The sequence below is a fragment of the Gallinula chloropus genome, assembly GCF_964237585.1.
Source record: "Gallinula chloropus genome assembly, chromosome: 16".
Lineage (NCBI taxonomy): Eukaryota > Metazoa > Chordata > Aves > Gruiformes > Rallidae > Gallinula > Gallinula chloropus.
In genome coordinates, this window is record NC_140101.1 from 16,025,493 (window position 1) to 16,042,007 (window position 16,515).

General features: G+C 55.9%; 1 protein-coding gene across 1 annotated transcript in view; it reads right to left on the reverse strand.

Moving 5' to 3' along the window:
- Positions 1-16,515, reverse strand: part of CHD6 (chromodomain helicase DNA binding protein 6) — a gene marked incomplete at its 5' end in the record, with an annotated part of 83,613 nt that overhangs the window by 53,188 nt on the left and 13,910 nt on the right. Inside the window, 1 exon segment of the mRNA XM_084271339.1 lies at positions 582-637. Within this exon segment, the coding sequence (XP_084127465.1) occupies positions 582-637 (56 nt within the window).

A 16,515-nucleotide genomic window follows, 5' to 3' on the forward strand; every position in this document is an offset into this window, starting at 1 on the left:
CAGAGCACCGATGCTCAGGTCCCTCCTCTGCACACAGTGAATACAAAGACCACTGGCTCATAAATCTCCTCCGGGAGCAGCAGGTAGTTATGATGCGATGCGGCAACTCAGCAATGGCAGCTCGGTGGGGTGGGATTATTTCTGAGCAAGGGAAGATTCCCTGGCCAAGCTCTCACTGCCTCACAGACGTCATCTTCCCCAGCCTCCCCAGTCCTGTCAGTCCTGGAGCATCAGGGGATCAGCAATAACCACAGCAAACGTGGTTGTGTAATATCTGTGTGCTGAGATTCAAATGGGAACCAGCATGGGCACTTGAAGGGAAAAGGATTCCTCCTCCACAGGGACAGAACCAAGCCAAGAGCATTTCCATCACTGAAGATACACCCCACCTTGTTCAACTGCCCCCACCAGACTCATCCATTCCAGTTTGCAATGTGCTGTGCTGCAGCGCTGGGTGGCAATGTGAGGCCCCCCCACCAGCCCAGCCCCCTTCCCACCACACACCAACAGCACCCATTCACACACAGGACAGGTTCCCAGGCCTTGCAGCTGAGTTGGGAGAAGGAGAGAGGTTCACAAACCTGCTTTTCTTTTTTCTGTATTTTCATTATCATCAAATCTGGGATGAATGTTATTTCTGCAAAACACAACACAAAAAAAAAATTCACAGTAAAGAGATCGGTACCCACAGCACCCCAGCCTTCAGCAGCACCCCAGCCTTCAGCAGCACCCCAGCCTTCAGCAGCACCCCTCCCGGGGGTGCCAACCTTGGTGCCACTCAACATTGCTGCAGGAGTCAAACACTCTCAGAGACCAGCTGGGTGACATGTGCTCTGCTGAGCCACGCAAGGAGCCCACCCACACATCTCCCATGGAGTGGTGCTACCTGAGCCCCACTGGGCAAGATCAACCTTGCAGTTGCAGTCCCAGCAGGAAGCAGCTCACCCGGGGCTAGCAGAGCCCAAAACACCAGACCCACCCCAGGCACCCCTGAGAGACAGGCTGCCAACCCCACAGCAGCAGAGGAAGCAGGAAACAAACCAGTCTCTGCCAAGCAGCCATGACAGCAGTGAGAAACGTGGAGAGAGCTTCAGGTGGGCTGTCAGTCTGTCTATCAAGGAAGAGCTGCCAGGGGGCCAAGGACGGGGCAAACAAGGAGGGGGAAGACCCATGCTGGCAGACCCCATCTGCCCAGCAAAGCCCAGCAGCCCTCAGAGCAGCGCCAGGCAGGGCCAGCTGCCACCTCAGGCCCATGGCCCCGCAGAGCAGGGTGAGCAGCACCCACCTCAGAGCCCACAGGAGGTGGGGGGCTGCAGGCAGAGGTGATCCCCATGCCAGGTCTGGCCAGAGGGGCTGCAGCTGCGAGTCCAGCACCACAGCACCAAGGCAGAACCACCTGTGTGGCCGGGTCCCCCCCCAGTGATGGAGGGGACGGGCCAGGGATCTGTGGTGATGCAGCACCCCGACAGCTTTCTGCAGCAGAGGCTGTTCCCCCAGGCTCCCTGCACCATGGCTCAGCACCTTGTGCCCAGGCACTCTGGTCTGGCTTGGCCTGGGCCACTGCAGCCAGAGATGCATCCCCAGCACACCCCAGGGGCTGCCACGCACTCTCAGGATGTGGCCTCAGACAGGAACCTGCCCAGACCCAATTTCTCTGGGGACTGAGCACAGGCTGGACACCACTGGATGCAGGAGAAAGCTGGGCATGCTGCTTCCCTGCTGCCCTGTGGTAGTAGAAAGGCCAGGAGCAGCCCAGCCACGTGTGAGGGCAGCACTGGAAACGGCACCAGTCACACCAGTCCTGGGTGGACGGGGCATTGCTGAAGCTCCAGGAAAACACGCTCAGCAACTGTGGCAGTCCCGGGTTACAGCCCCACACCCTCCCCACAGAAGCCACGGCACACTCAGCAGAGCTGCCAGGGTTTGCCCACAGCCTCCTGCCCCTGGGGAGTCAGCCCTCAGCAGCTGCCTACTCCCACAGCACCAGCACTGGGTGCCAAAAAGCCCAGCAGTGCTTGACACAAAGCCCACAGCCCCCCACCCCTTGTTCCCTCCTGTACCAGGCAACCCCCACTCCCCAAGGCCCAGCCCCATCACAGCCCCCTTGCCACTGCCAGACCCGCTTGGCACAAGGGTGCAGCTTGCACTGCCAGCAAGAGCCTGTGACCCCCACCATGCCTCCCCCACAGCAGGAGCACCCTGCTAGACCCAGCCCTTACAGAAATCCAGAACCATTTCCCCCTGACCCATCACTGCTCCTCCTGAAGGGGAGAAGCCAGCGGGTCCTAAAGGTGGACAGTGCACAAGAGGGGACCAATTCTGCTGGTCCATGGTCTAAGCTGGGCTGGAAGATGTGTGCAGTTGCACAGCAGTGGTGGTCTCCAGGAAAGACCAGGCAGAAATTTCAGCTGCTGCAGCTCAGAACAACCCTGCTGGGCTCCAGCAGACAGCAGCCCCGTCCCAGGGGTTTCCTCAGAGCCACAAGTGTGAGATCTGGGTTCAGTGCAGCTTTCAGAGAGGCCTCTGTGCTGCAGGAAACTCAGAGCTGCTCAGCTTACCGTCCTTGCCAGCAGCACCCGAGCACACCGGCCTTCACCTGCCAGCCCCAGCCCGCACTCAGCAGATCTCACAGGTCCCAGCCAGGCCCTCTTGGCTCCAGGGCTGGAGATGCTCATGCTCTGGGTCTGCTTCCCAGACTTTCACTCGGAGATACCCAGAAGATGGATCCTGGACCCACCAGCCCCTGCAAAGCAGGAGCACTCTCTTTCTTACCCCCATTTCCTTTCCACCACCAAAAGCCCCTGAGCTCCCTCCAGCCACTCCTTCCCCAGGGTCTCCTCTGTGCTCACTAAGCCCTCCTTGTCACCCCCCATGCCCTGAAGACTCACTCCCCAACACTTAAGTGCCCCAGACAGCACAGCCAACCCCCATGGCTGCCAGATGAGCTCAGTACCCAGCTCCCACCATGGAGCTTCAGGGCTTTTCTGCTGTTGCCATCAAGCAGTCACCATGTGCTGCAGATCCCACGTGTTCAGTGGCCTAAGCACCAGCATGCTCAGCACCTCTGTATGTCAGCAGCACAGGCAGCTGCCAGCAGCTGAACAACAGGCCCGAAGGGCACCAGAGAAGCTTGGCACAGCAAGCAGGCAGCCCAACCCTGCCACCTCTCCAGAGCCCAGGTGAGGGCTGCTGCACCCTGCTGCCACTGGCCTTGGTTGCCCAGTCCCACAGCCCCAGCCCCTGCTGCTGTTGTGGAAGGGTTCAGAGCTCGGGATGCTGGGCCAGCAGGATGATGCCTGGGCACAGAAAGGCACCAGTGCTACGAGCAAGCTGCACAAGGGCACGAGCTTTACATCAGCCATAGCTTGCTTCACAAGCCTCAGCTCTTAGCAGCAGACAGAGCAGCCTCATCTCAAGGCAGACACAGGCCCGTCACTGGGACAGCGAGCAGGTGTATGTCACAGGTCCAGTGCTCCTGGGAGGGGCTGTACTGAGCAGGGATGTTCTCTGGCTCCCCAGCAGAAAGCAGAGCCAGAATCCTGCTGCCAAAGCAGCCCTCTGCCTGCAGCCTGCTGTTCTCCTTCCCAGGGCACCTCTGGAGCAAGCTGAGCAGGAACAGGCTGCCCATTCCTAATCACTGTTCTGCCCAGACAGAGCACAAGGACTCACCTGCACACATGTGGCTCACAAACTACTTTTACCAAGTTAAAGCTAGTCTCAAGCAAGGCCTTTTGCAGTTCCCTGCATGCAACAGGCTGCAGACCACCCCTGGGCTTTACAGGTTTGGGTGAGGCGTGGCAGAAGCCCAGGCTCTGGGCTAGCCAAGCCAGGTCCAGCAGCACTGGCACACAGCAGTGCAGAAGGAGCTCTCTGCCAGCCCTCTGGCACGCTCTGAATGAGCGCTGGGATGAGAGGGGACAAGTGCACAGGTTCACGACAGGACATGGCACAGCAGAGCACAGGAAGAGGTGTCTCCAGGAGCGAAGCAGAGCGGTCACTTCTTGGCACACACCTCTGTCTCTACTCAGATTCACCCCCTCAGGTGGCAGGCCAGAGCTGAACCAAGAGGGTGCCTGGCACAGCACGGGCTCTGCTTCCAGCAGGACACAGCTAACGGGCAGCGTCACCCCTCCGCTGGGCAAACGGAGCCGCTCTGGCTCTCGGGAGGGACTCTGCACCCCACAGGAGTCCCTACTGCACCCCACAGCCCGGGACAGACTGGCCCTGAAAGCGCTCAGCACAGGCCACAGCCAGCAAGGATGGGCAGGAAGGGAGGAAGACCCTCCTCTGACCCAGCTCCCTCCCAGAGAGCCAGGAGGAAACATCTATGGGTCTGTCTTCTTCTCTCTGTCTCCACATACAGCAGCTTGAACTTGCCAAGCTCTACTAGGGCATCACCTGCTCTGTTCATGTCCCATCACTGGCAGAGCCCAGCTGCTTGGCAGAGTGAGCAGTGCCAGGCCAAGGCCAGCCCCATCACAGGGCAGTCCCAAACCACCAGCAGACAAGTCTTCCCTACGCTCCATTGTCCTCTTCCAGCTGGTGACAACCACATGACAGTACCACCCCCACCATACACCTGGGCACATGTACAGCACTGAACCCAGCATGCACATCTGTCTTGATAAAATGAGGCTGGGACACCAGTTAGACACAGAGGGGACAGCTTAACAGAGGCATCTATTCTGGCCATGTGCAAGGAGAGACCCAACCAGGTCACTGCAGGGGTCAGGAGAGAGCACTTGGTCTGCCTGCACATAGCTAGCCCCAGCAAGAGGCTGCCCCGTGAGGATGGCAGCACCCCAGGTCCTCAGGGGCCCTGCTGCAGCTCCGGGGACAACATGCCACCCTGGTTTGTGGAAGGCTGCATTAAACTCTGGGCTGGCCAGGGCACAGTTGTGAATCCAGACATCAGGGAACCTGGGGCATTTATCACGTTGCACTGTCCACTGCTTGTGGAGCAAGTATGTCCTGCCATCCCCTCTTAGGGGATGGGCTGGAGAGGAGGAAAGGGACACATTCGCTCTGCACGGTGCTGTGGTCTGCTTTTGCCTGCTGCATCCAGAGCATCTTGCCTGGCCTCAGAGCCAGGAACTTGTCCAGCATCCTGAAGGGAAACACACCACCTTTGAGGGAGCCCCACCACACTGCCATGTGGATATATACATCGGGAACCCCATTTAACTAGCCATTTCCATGCTAATTAAGTATTTGCAGATTAAAGAGAAACTCTAATCTCAAATGAGACAGCCCAATTTTCTAAATGAGCTTATGGTTTTCATATGGAGATCAACATGTTCTCACTAGCACATCATGCAAGCGCTCCAGGCTGCTAGATTCAGCTTTACTGCCACTGTCACAAGTGGGGAGTTTTTACTCCCCATGCTGGAGTTTTTATGCCTTTTTAACCCCAGTAATTGATGCACACTCCACACCAGCACCGCCAGCCCGCAGCAACCGCCTGCCAAAGGCTGCCACAGCCCTTGGTGGGGTGGGTGGTGGTCCTACCTCCTCTGAGCCCCCCCCCAGTGCTGCACAGACCATCACACACACTGCTGGCAGGCTGGCCAGGCGCTCAGAGCTGTCTCTCTGCATTCCAAGAGACAGGCAAAGCAGCGCTGAAAGCTGGGTTTGTCCCTTGTCACCGACAGACCAACTCGCTGTGGCACGGCCTCTACAACACATCTGCTGCTAGCAGTGACGTCTGCAGTTACACAATTTGGGGCACATCAGGTTACTATCCTCCTCCCTCCCATTTATTCTTTGTTGTTCTGAAAGCCCAAGACATCCCCACACCAGCCTGAGCGCGCACCATGGCGGCAGCTTCGACTGCTCCTGCCCGGGCGCCTCCAGGAGTTGCAGCATCTGTGCACAAGCCAAAAACATTATGGGAAATTCCACATCTGAGCCAACATCAACCCCAGACCAGGCCGTTGATGGCATGATCTTCCCTTCTACCAGCCTTCCCAAGCTCTCCTCTGCAGCTGGAGGACTGGTTTCCCCAGTTTGGACACAGTGCTCCTGCTGCGCAGCCCCAGCACCAGCCCAGTGACCACAGCTCACTGCAGGGAGCCATCACTCATCCCATTCCTACACACAGCTCCATCAGCACACATCCCCACAGAGCAGTCCACCTCTGCTCTCAGAAATTGGAGATCTTCTTAAGGTATCTTCAGGTGGAGGAAGAAAGGGGGACTTGAAAATGAGCTGAGAGCAAAGGCAAGGAGAAGCTGTGGTGGCCCAGAACAAGTCAACCTGTAGAGACAGATCTCCAGGGCTAGAGGAGAACTTTACCTTTCACAAACTCGCTAAGTTTGGGAGGGAGGGAAGTCAAGGTGTGAAGGAAAAGGAATAAATCTCTACAGCAGTAACAGGGATGTACCCACAGAACCTGCAGGACAGCTGAGCTGGAGCCCACGCAGTGCAGAGCCTGGGATATGGTGTGCCACCCAGGCAGCACTTTTACTCACATTCATGTTAGCAGAGCCAAAGGAAACACTTCTGAGACCCCAGCTCTTGGAGAAGTGCTGTGCTAGCACAGCCTTTCACCACTACCATGGATAGCCAGGGCATTGCCCAGGACAAAGCCCTTGCAGATGGGCCACTGCTGAGGATCTTGGACTTTTCCAAGATCATACCTGATGCAAAGATGAGACGGCCATTGCCTACACCCCACTGCACATCAGGAGAGAAGGGTCCTGGCATAAAAGCCAAAGCACCTTTCCAAACTTTCCACCACAGAACATGGCTCCACACCAGAGCATCCCTTTCTTGCTCCACACCACCCACTGAAAATCTAGCTCTGAGCAAACAAAAGATCCCCTTGTGCACTCACCCTCAGCACAACCCAGGGCTGATGCACCAGCTGGGCAACACAAGCAGAGCACCAACAAGCGCGTTCCTACGTGTAGCTGCCACGCAGACATCACACTATGAACATGCACTGCTGCACCTGGCCTGCAGAGAGCCACCATAAAGAATGAAACACAGATGGAGCAGAGGCAGGAGATGCTCTGGAGCATCAGATACCCCCTTCTGTACCTGGTGGAAGTGGGTATCAAGCGCACAGCAGCCAGGGAGTAACTAGATTCATCCCTGGGCACAGCACAAAGCCCAAACATGGGATTCTGGCAAGCAGTACTCATAGAATCATAGAACCATAGAATGGTCTGGGTTGGAAGGGACCCCAAGGATCATAGAGCTCCAACCCCCCTGCCACAGGCAGGTACTCAAGGTAAGCTTGCTCAAGGGAGCTGGCCACTCCAGCTCCTCAGGGTCCCACTCTGCCCAGCTGTCTGCAGCACCAGGTGCCCCACTGGTCCCTTCCAGCACCCCAACAGTGGAGCACACTTTAGCAAACACAATGAGCTGATATTTATATCCTTTCACCCTCTGCACAGCTCCCACATGCCAGGTGAGGATTTTACAGCTATACAGGCTGCACATCCTTCCTGCCTTGCAAAAAGCTCTGAAGCATGGAAATGAAATGATAAGGGTTCAGACAATGCCTGGACAGGATCAAACCACCTTGGAGAGGCAAGTTCACATGTGCTGCAGTTCTCTCCACACCTTCCTCCATTGTTTAAACCAACACATTCCCTTGAAATTTGTGGCCCAGCTGACACTCCAGCCTGGGTGTGCATTCCCTCTCCCCAGGCATCTTCCAACAGCCAAGCTACAGCACCGTTCAACATCAAGGCTCCTGCTGGGGCTGTCCATATGTCACACAGCACGTCCCTGCTCCTCTGTGCTGCAGAGAGAGAGCATCCTCTCACAGCTCTCCCCCGAGCGCCTGTGAGGGCCAGCACTAGAATGGGAAGCTTGGTTTTCCACACCTATCTTGCTACTCTCTTCCTTTTATTTTATATTCTATTTCTATCCTGTGCAGGGAGCTAAAGGAGCAGGCAGGCAGCCCCACACTGCAAACCCATGGCTCTGCATGCCCGGGGCTGTGCTCTGGGGAAGGCCAGCCTGCAGTCAGAGAGGACTCAAGCTGAACATAACATGACACCCCCTTTCTGCACTCATCCCTGGGAAAATCCAAGACAAAACTCTGCCTGGGGTGATTAGCAATTTCACGGCACATCTGATGCCTGCAAGAGCTGAGGAGGCTTACAGCAAACAGGGCAAACTCAGGAGTCTGAAGAAGGCTGGGAGAAGCCTGTGCATCGCTGGCATGGAAGAGCTCCTCTCCAGCACCGGAGGCATTGGGACCCTGCCCAGCACTGCCACTACACCTCACTTCAGCACACCTTGCTCAGTGGTCCCCAGCCACCAACCCCACCAAGATCAGCATCTGGCCAGCCCAGGAGAAGGTTTCACAGCCCCTCTGTGAGCCTGACCTACTTGCAGGAAGCACAAGGTCAGGCTGACCCCTCAGACTTCGCTCTCAGGCTCACATCCACCCAAAGGGCTAAACATGCCCTAAGTATCACTGAGAAGTCCCTGGGCCCACAGCTGGACTGGGTGGCTGACGTTGGTGGCACAGCCCTCCAAGCATGTCCCCACAGGGCAGCACGCCCCACACAGCCAGAGCCATGGCACAAAGGCTCCCAGAGAAACCCTGCCACACCAGGGCTGTAAGAAATGTAGTGAGCTGGTGCTGGAAGCAGGAAATCCAGAAGACAAACTGCTACAGGACACCAAGGAATTCCTAGTATGTGGTTTGCAAAAATAGCTAGGCTAGCTTGCCTGCAACTGGTAAACAGTGTTAGAACAAGCAGCTCTGCAGGGCCCCCCCTGTACCCACCAAATGGGTCTCTCACAGCCTCAGCCATATCCCACAGCAGCCTCGAGGATGCAGCCCCAATAGGTCCCCCAGTTCAATGGCATAAGCACATCACAGACTCACAGAATCACAGGGGTGAGAAGGGACCTCCAGAGCCCATGGGGTCCAACCCCCTGCCAAAGCAGGGTCCCTGGGACAGGGTACACAGGTCGGTGTCCAGATGGGTCTGGAATCTCTCCAGAGATGGAGACTCCACACCCCCTGGGCAGCCTGTCCCAGGGCTCTGTCACCCCAGTTCCATTAGTGTCTGTCTACTAAGCCCGTGCCAGCCCCCAACACCTTCCTTCCAAAACTGACAGTGTTCAGTATTACCTGTAAGAACAAATGATTTCTAACAGACATCACCCCATGTGAGAGTGAGTGCTGTGTTAAGTTCACTCATACATCCATCTCCTTTTGGGAACTGCAGGTCTTCAGGCAGCAGCCCCAATGAGCCCACACACATGGACCACTGGCACAAGCCCCACCACAACAAGTGCAGCACACAGGTTGCTAAGGGGGCATTGCTGGGCTCACCTGGGGATAATTGAGTCTGGGATACCATGTGCTCCTTCCAGAACCCAGCCCAGATTCGGAGGCACACAGCCTCTGACCAGGGACCCTGCCCAAGCCAGCTGTCAGCTCCAGGAATAGCTTGGATCAGCTGCAGAGGATCAAATAATTGCCCCAGGGATGGGAAGCACCAACTATTTTCAGCTTTCAGGGAGCATTGCTGGGCAAGGGAGAGCAATGGCAGGGGAGGCCAGCCCCAGCCACCTGGCCAGTGGGAGGAAGCGCTGCCAGCCTGTTACATTCTTTCAAGGCCTTGTTTTTCCCAAAAAAAAAAGCTTCAAAGAGAGTTTAAACCTTAGACTGGATTTTTTGAACCCATTTCCCAGATTCAGCAGCTGCAGTTTCACGCCAGGAAAATAGGAAATAAGCAGATTTTCCACCACAGGCACAATCCCAGCATCTCCCACAGCACCAGAGAGCAGCTCCTCCCCATGCCCTGCTCACACCCCCAGCGCACGGGGCAGGTGCCCCCCTGGGGCAGAGCTCACATCCCTCAGCAACCTGCTGTTGGCTCCTCTTCCGTGAGCTCTTTGCAGGTTCCCTCTCAAAGCCATGAGAGCCCTAAAACTACTTTTACAGGCTGCAAAATTAGCTGTGCCCATTAAGATGTTCGTTATGGCAACGGGCAGTGCCAGCTCCAGAGCCTCCCTGCCCGCAGCAGCAGCATCTCCTCCAGCCTAGGGTGCTCACAGGCTTTAGCTGCGTGTCAACCACAGCACCTCCCATCTCCAGAGGATATTTAGGAAGCACGGATGGAAGTGCTCAAAAGCCTGAAAATGCTACAATGAAGTTGGCACAAGCACCTTTAGTTGAACTGCTGTGGGAGCTGTTCTGCAGAAAAGCCTTGCCCATCAGTGCTGCTCAGCAGCAGCACCACCAGAATCCCAATTCAAAAGACTGGATCCAAAGTTGGGAAGGAGAAGTCTGTCTGCACAAGCAACTGCATCCTTCAGCAGCTCTGCAGAGAGGAGGTGGCTGGCTGCTGTGCCACCCCAAGAGCAAATGAGGAGGGGGACAAAGGGAAGCGAGTCAGTGCTGCACAATCCCTGTCCGACTGCTCCACTTTGAAAGAGCAGTTTTATGACTTAAAATAATAATAATCCAAGAATCTGCACACAAAATGTTAAGGTACTAGGAAAGGAGCTCCAGCTAACCTCCAGTCTGCGTTACCAGCAAGCCTGGGAATGGGACCCCTGGGTGCCCAGGGCAGCTGGGGGCATGGGGCTGGAAGAGCAGGGCCAGAGCTAAGTGGGAGCTGCCGCAAGACCCAGCCTGGAGAGGACTCACCCAGGGTGCAGATGTGCAGCTACAGGCTGGGCTGAGAGAAAGACAAATGCTGGGGTTTGAGAGGGGCTGGAAAGTTCTCACTAGAAGAAAGTGGGGGCTGCTACAAGACCTGGACTTGTGGAAACCTTTCACAAGGGTGACCTAGCGTAAGATTTGGGTTGGGATAATGCTGCAACAAATAAAGTCCAGAACTGCAGTTGGAGAGGGGCTGGAAAGGGACTGCAAGAGTACCTGGCAGCTGCCAAGAGACCTGGACTGGGAGAGACCACTGGTCTGGGAAAACAGCAGGAGGCTTCTCTACAGCTTCCCAGGAACATAAGGGCTATGGCTAAGAAAAAGACCCAGAGGTGCAGTGGGGTGAGGGATTGCTCAAGCAGGGGATGCAAGAGGCCCCTCGTGGGAGAACACCTTCATGGGGAAATGGCTGGGGGGCTTGGCTAAGGCTCAGCTGGAAGACCAGTGTCAGGGTTCAGAAAAATCCTAGAGCTCCTGTGGGGCTGGAAAGGGACTGCCAAAAGGAAGAGGGGCTGCCAAGAGGGCTGCGCCGGGAAGCAGCTCAGAGGCCTTTCCTACAGCTCAGCTGGAAAACAGCTCCTGGGGCTGGGCTCTGGGCTGGAAGGAAAGGTCACACTCACAGCTGGGCTTGGGCTGCCAAGAGACCCTGGGTGGGAGATGACACCGTCACCAGGACATGGACAGGGGCCCTTCCTTACAGCCCAGCAGGCAAACAAGGGTCAGGCTGAGAAGCAGAAATCGTGGAATGAAGCTGGAAAGGTGCTGTCAAAGGAACACGAGGGCTGTCAAGACTCCTGAGCTGAGAGAAAACTCTAGTGTGAGCAACAGGATAACAGTCCTCCCTGCAGTTCTTTGTAAAAAATAAAGAGTTTGGGTTGAATGAGAGAGAGAGTTTACAGCTGAGCCTGGGCTGGGCCTTCAACAGCCAAGCTGGGGCTACCAAGAGAGCAGGGCCCGGTCAAAGTTTGACTGGCGGGGGGGGGAGCAGGGGGGGCCTTTCCTACTGCCCTGTGAGAAAGCAAGAGCTGGAGCCAGGCTTAGGGCTGGGAGAAAGCTGAGAGCTGCAGGTGGCTGGAAAGGGGCCACCAAAGGCAAGAGACCTGGGCTGAAAGAGCCCTCTGGGTTCCACCATCTGGGGCTGAGGTGGAAAACTACAACTAGGGTTAAGGCTGACAGAAGGTGAAAGCAAAGAGACCTTGGCTGGGAATCATCTTTTGTAGAGCAGGTCTTGCCAAAAGGTTAAGCACAGAGCCAGGGGCAGGGTAACACCAAGGGGATGAGAAAGGCCAGAGAGGCAACTGCAGCAGGGCTGGAAATGGACTGCCAGAGCCAAGCAGGGCCTGTGGCTTCGAAAAGCCTTCGGCCTGGCCAGCGGCTCAGCTGCACCCAGAAGGACAGTTGGGGTTGAGAGAAACAGAACAGGGCTGGAGAGGGGCTGCCAAACGCAATCACTGTCAGCAGACCTCTGCTAGGAGAGGTCTCTGGAGGGCTGCATGGCTCCAGGGCCATGCCCATCCAGCCCCAGGAGAAGGAAGGCCAGGGCCAGGGCAGGGGTGAGTGAGAGCTGCCCCTGGAGCGGGGCTGGAAGGTGACTGCCAAGACATCTGGGAAGAGATGGGAAAAAGTCTTCACCTGCACAATGCCACAGGGTCCTTGTCTAAGGGTGAGCAGGAGAAGGAGGACTAGGTGTGAGAGAGCAGTAACTCCTCCACTGAAGATGACACCGAGACAGGCACAGTAACAGGCTTCTGCCCTCCTTCACTCACGTGCAAAGGGAACAGAGCACGGTGACAAACAGCATCTTTTACATCAAATGTTTGTTTTCAGAGGCTGGTGCTTGCTGAGGCTGGCTGAATTTTTACAAGGACAGGCAAAAGATCAAATTTTGCCTTTTTCTGTAACCTCTTCCTCAAAACCAACATCCATTCCTGTTGGAACCTTACAAACAAACCAGCCTGAGGCACTGCAAAGAGATGCACTGCAAAGCAGGGAGAGCCAGACAAGAATTATTCTGACTCTGCAGAGGACCTTCATCACAGAGAGCACCAGCCACCACCTAAGATTGAATTACATTCAAACCTATCTCATGGGAATGAGCTGTAATTAGACTGGCCCACAGGCCTGGTGGGCTCCACAGCCAAGGAGCTGAAACCTAGCATTGCTAACGAGATGACAACTATACCCACAGGTTACATATTCAAACAGCAGGCAGTGACACCAGTCTGCCCCATCCAAGTTGCTCTCAGCTGATGTCCTACTTGTTTTTTAAGAGACTCTGTTGGTTGGCTTTCAAATCTGAAACTCCACTTGATTTTGCAGTGCATCCCCAAAACAGGCTGGGCTAATAAAGGCTCACTGAGCACCAAGATTCCCAGCAAAAGAGGCATCCTCCATGCAATGTAACACACACACAGGTGAGGATCAGCCAGAGAGACAGTTCCCAGGGTACCAGGAGGACAGGCACTTTGGGAGAATGGTGCAGTTCTGAACCAGAACTGTGGTTCAGGTTTGGGCCCCTCACTACCAGAAGGACAGTGAGGTGCTGGAGGTGTCCAGAGAAGAGCAACACAGTAGGGAAGGGTCTAGAGCACAGGTCTGATGGGGAGCAGCTGAGGGAACTGGGGGAGGTAGTCTGGGCAAGACTTCCCTTCCAAAACTCCCTGGAAGGAGGGTGTAGCCAAGTGGGGCTGGATTTTCTCCCAAGTAAGAAGCAATGGGATGAGAGGAAGCAGCCTCAAGCTGTCCCAAGGGAGGCTTAGACTGGAAATTAGGAACAGTTTCTTCCCCAAAAGGCTTGTCAAGCACTGGACCAGGCTGCCCAGGGGGAGATGAAGGCACCATCCCTGGAGGGATTTAGAAGAGGTGTAGACGTGGTGCTCAGGGACAGGGTGCAGTGGTTGGACCTGGCAGTGCTGGGTTAATGGTTGGACTTCATGGTCTTAAAGGGCTTTTCCATTGGGGTTAGGGTTAAAAACAATTCAATGATTCACAAAACTGGGCAAGTCCCCAAAACCATTAAGACAGATGGCACAGACAGGAGCTTCCCCCATCTCTCCCCTGGGGACACATCCATCCTTCCTCAGCCTTTCCCTCTCCTCAGCTATTGTGCTGCTCCCAACATCACCACCAAGAACAGGCCCCACAGATGACTTCAGACCCAGAAGTACAATGGCATTCCCCCACTGCAGACTTCCACTGAAGCCCTTTCAAGCCTTCTGTGTCCCACCAGAACAGATGCTCCAACAGCCCCTCAGTCACAGGCACACCGTGGGACTTCACAAAGGTTTATTTGTAGCCTTTATCCAAAGAGCAGCTTCCAGTTCCTGCAGGGAAATCACCCCTGCAGCCTGGCAAGGAAGGTCAGCAGCTCTGAACGCAGTCCTGCTTCCCTGCTCCAGTCCCCTAGCTCCTATATCCCAGCCCTGCCCTTCGCTCTCTTCCCTGGGGACACCCAGACCCCCAGCACACAGCTGTACCTGCTGCAGCTCAGAAGGTCCCTGGAGGGCAGCTCAGCCTTGAGCAGCAGGGGACAGGGAGCTGCCTGGGGAGGCTTCAGCAGAGCCCTGCTCCCCCTGGGTCTTGTCACCAGCAGTCAAAGGGGTTACAGGCTCGGACAGAGCAGCGGCCTCAGCATCTGCAGACACTGATGGCATCTGCCCAAGAAAGCTCCTTATTCAGCATGGAGAAGAATCTTTTCACTTTATTAAAGCACACACATCCCTGCAGCACAGCGCCGTGTTCAGCTGCCTTCAAGAGGCAGGTGGCTTCCTTCTTCAAAGGGGAAGGAGAACAGATGTTATCTGGAGAGATAAGCTGCAGCAAGGAAACAATGTGTGCAGTTACACCAAAAATCAACACCCACCCCTCAAGTCCATCCTCCTGGAGGAGGAACAAAAGGGGCATGTTCCTCAAGGTAAGAGCAGAGCACAAGAGGCGCTGGAATTCAAAGCACAAGGGGTGGTCCCAAACCACTTCTTCAAGGGGCATGTGGGCACGTCCACCCACACGCCAGAAACACCACTGGTAACACATGGAGAAAACCCACAGGGTTTTTTTTACCTTCTAAGCAGGAATTCTGCACCAAAGCCCCCCCCCCCCCCCCCCCCCCAGCTGCTGCAGCACAGAGCAGAAACAGGCAGCAGCCTTGGATTGCAGATGCACAGGCACCATGAACAGTCACTTCCAAGTTGCCATGTCCCACTACACAACACATTCTGACTTGGGTTTTCAGACCACAGCCACAGCAAACATTCACTGACACAACCAAGCCACCCAGCACCCTGCCCACACACACCACATCTCAACTGTGTGATAAAAACCCAGTGAAGAGGTTGCATTTGCTTCTCAGCATGTCTCTGGGATACCTGTGTCCCAGGTCAGAAGTGAGAGCCCCCTGACACCTGCAAAGGAAGCTGGGTCCAGCGGGAGCAGAGCCTGCTTTGTGCCCTGGCTGAGGTACAGAGCCCCTCCAGCATCTCCTGCTGCTCCCTGCAGCCCAAGGGTGCCCTGCCCAGGGGCAGGAGCAGCAGCAGGCTCAGGGGAGATGCCAAGGACAGGATCTCACCACAAGCAGCTCCTGTGAGACAGAGGCAACACGAAGTATCTCGCCCTCACCCATCAGCAGACATGGTGATGATCCCTTCCAGATGTGGGGAGCACCTCACCTCCTCAGCATCATGTGGCCTTTTCTCTCCTCATTCCTAGTCTTGAGTACAGGAAGGAGCTCTTGAAAAACACAGATCCCACAGCACTTTGCATGCAGCCCCAAAGGATGAGCAGGAAGGCAGGAGATAAATAAGAGAGGAGAACTGCAGAGCCATGCCATGAAATTCCTGATTTTCAGACAAGCAGGTCTGCTCTGCCCAGAGCCTCAGGAGGTGCTGTACCTCCTCAGGGTTTGGGCACAGCTTGAAGGAAAAGAGATTAGTCAAGGGTGCTGGGTCCAAACCTGCTGCCCAGGTCTGGAGGCCAGCAGCAAGCCAGGCTCATGGACTGTGCTGCTGGGGAGGTTCAGCACACCTTTGCCACTCTGGTACCAGAAGATATGCTAACTTGCCCTGAGAAAGGCTGGCAGAGGTCAAAGCAGAGACTGACAGGAAGCTTCAGAGCTCTCTAGAGCAGGAGCCAGCACTCCCAGCAGCAGCTCCCAGAGCCACAGCACAAGGGCCCTGTCTAGCCCTTCCAAACACAAGACACTGCCAAAAGGCATCAGGCAATGGGGCAACCAAGAGCTTTCAGAAGACTCACACCTAAAAGGTCCTGCTCTTTCTTTCACCTCACATCACCAGGCCCCACCCCAGTGTCAGCAACATACACACCACTGTGGGGTGCCAGGGACATCCCCACTGCCTCACATGCTGCAGAAACAGCCCTTGGGAGAAAGAAGAGGTGCTGCTCCAGCACTGGCAGCCTGAGAACTGCTCTGCTCCCCAGCACCTGCTGTCATCGTGGCAGCAGCCCTGGGCTCAGACAGGCAGAGCAGTGCCTCGTGCCTGACAACAAACCTGACAGCCTGAAGGGAAGGGGAGAGCAGCCTGCAGCCATTCCCTACCACGCAGGGATGACAGCCAGCCATGTCATTTCTGCATCAGGGTCAGGCATCATGTGAAACCTTTCAGGCCTTTGTAGAGCTGAGGCATTAATACTGCTGCTCCAGCAGAAACTCCCAGAGTGCTGCTACTTGGCACGGGAACAGCAGCAGCACGGCATGGCGCTCCCCCCATCCCACAGCCTGGAGAGCCTCTCGCATCAGCACACTCACCAGAAGCGTGCTGGGCCAAGCTGGATCAGTGTGCTGGAGCTAAGGGACCAGTCTTGGCAGGCAAACACAGATCAGCCCCAAAGGAGCAAGGGTGCCTGAGTCTGCCTGAAGG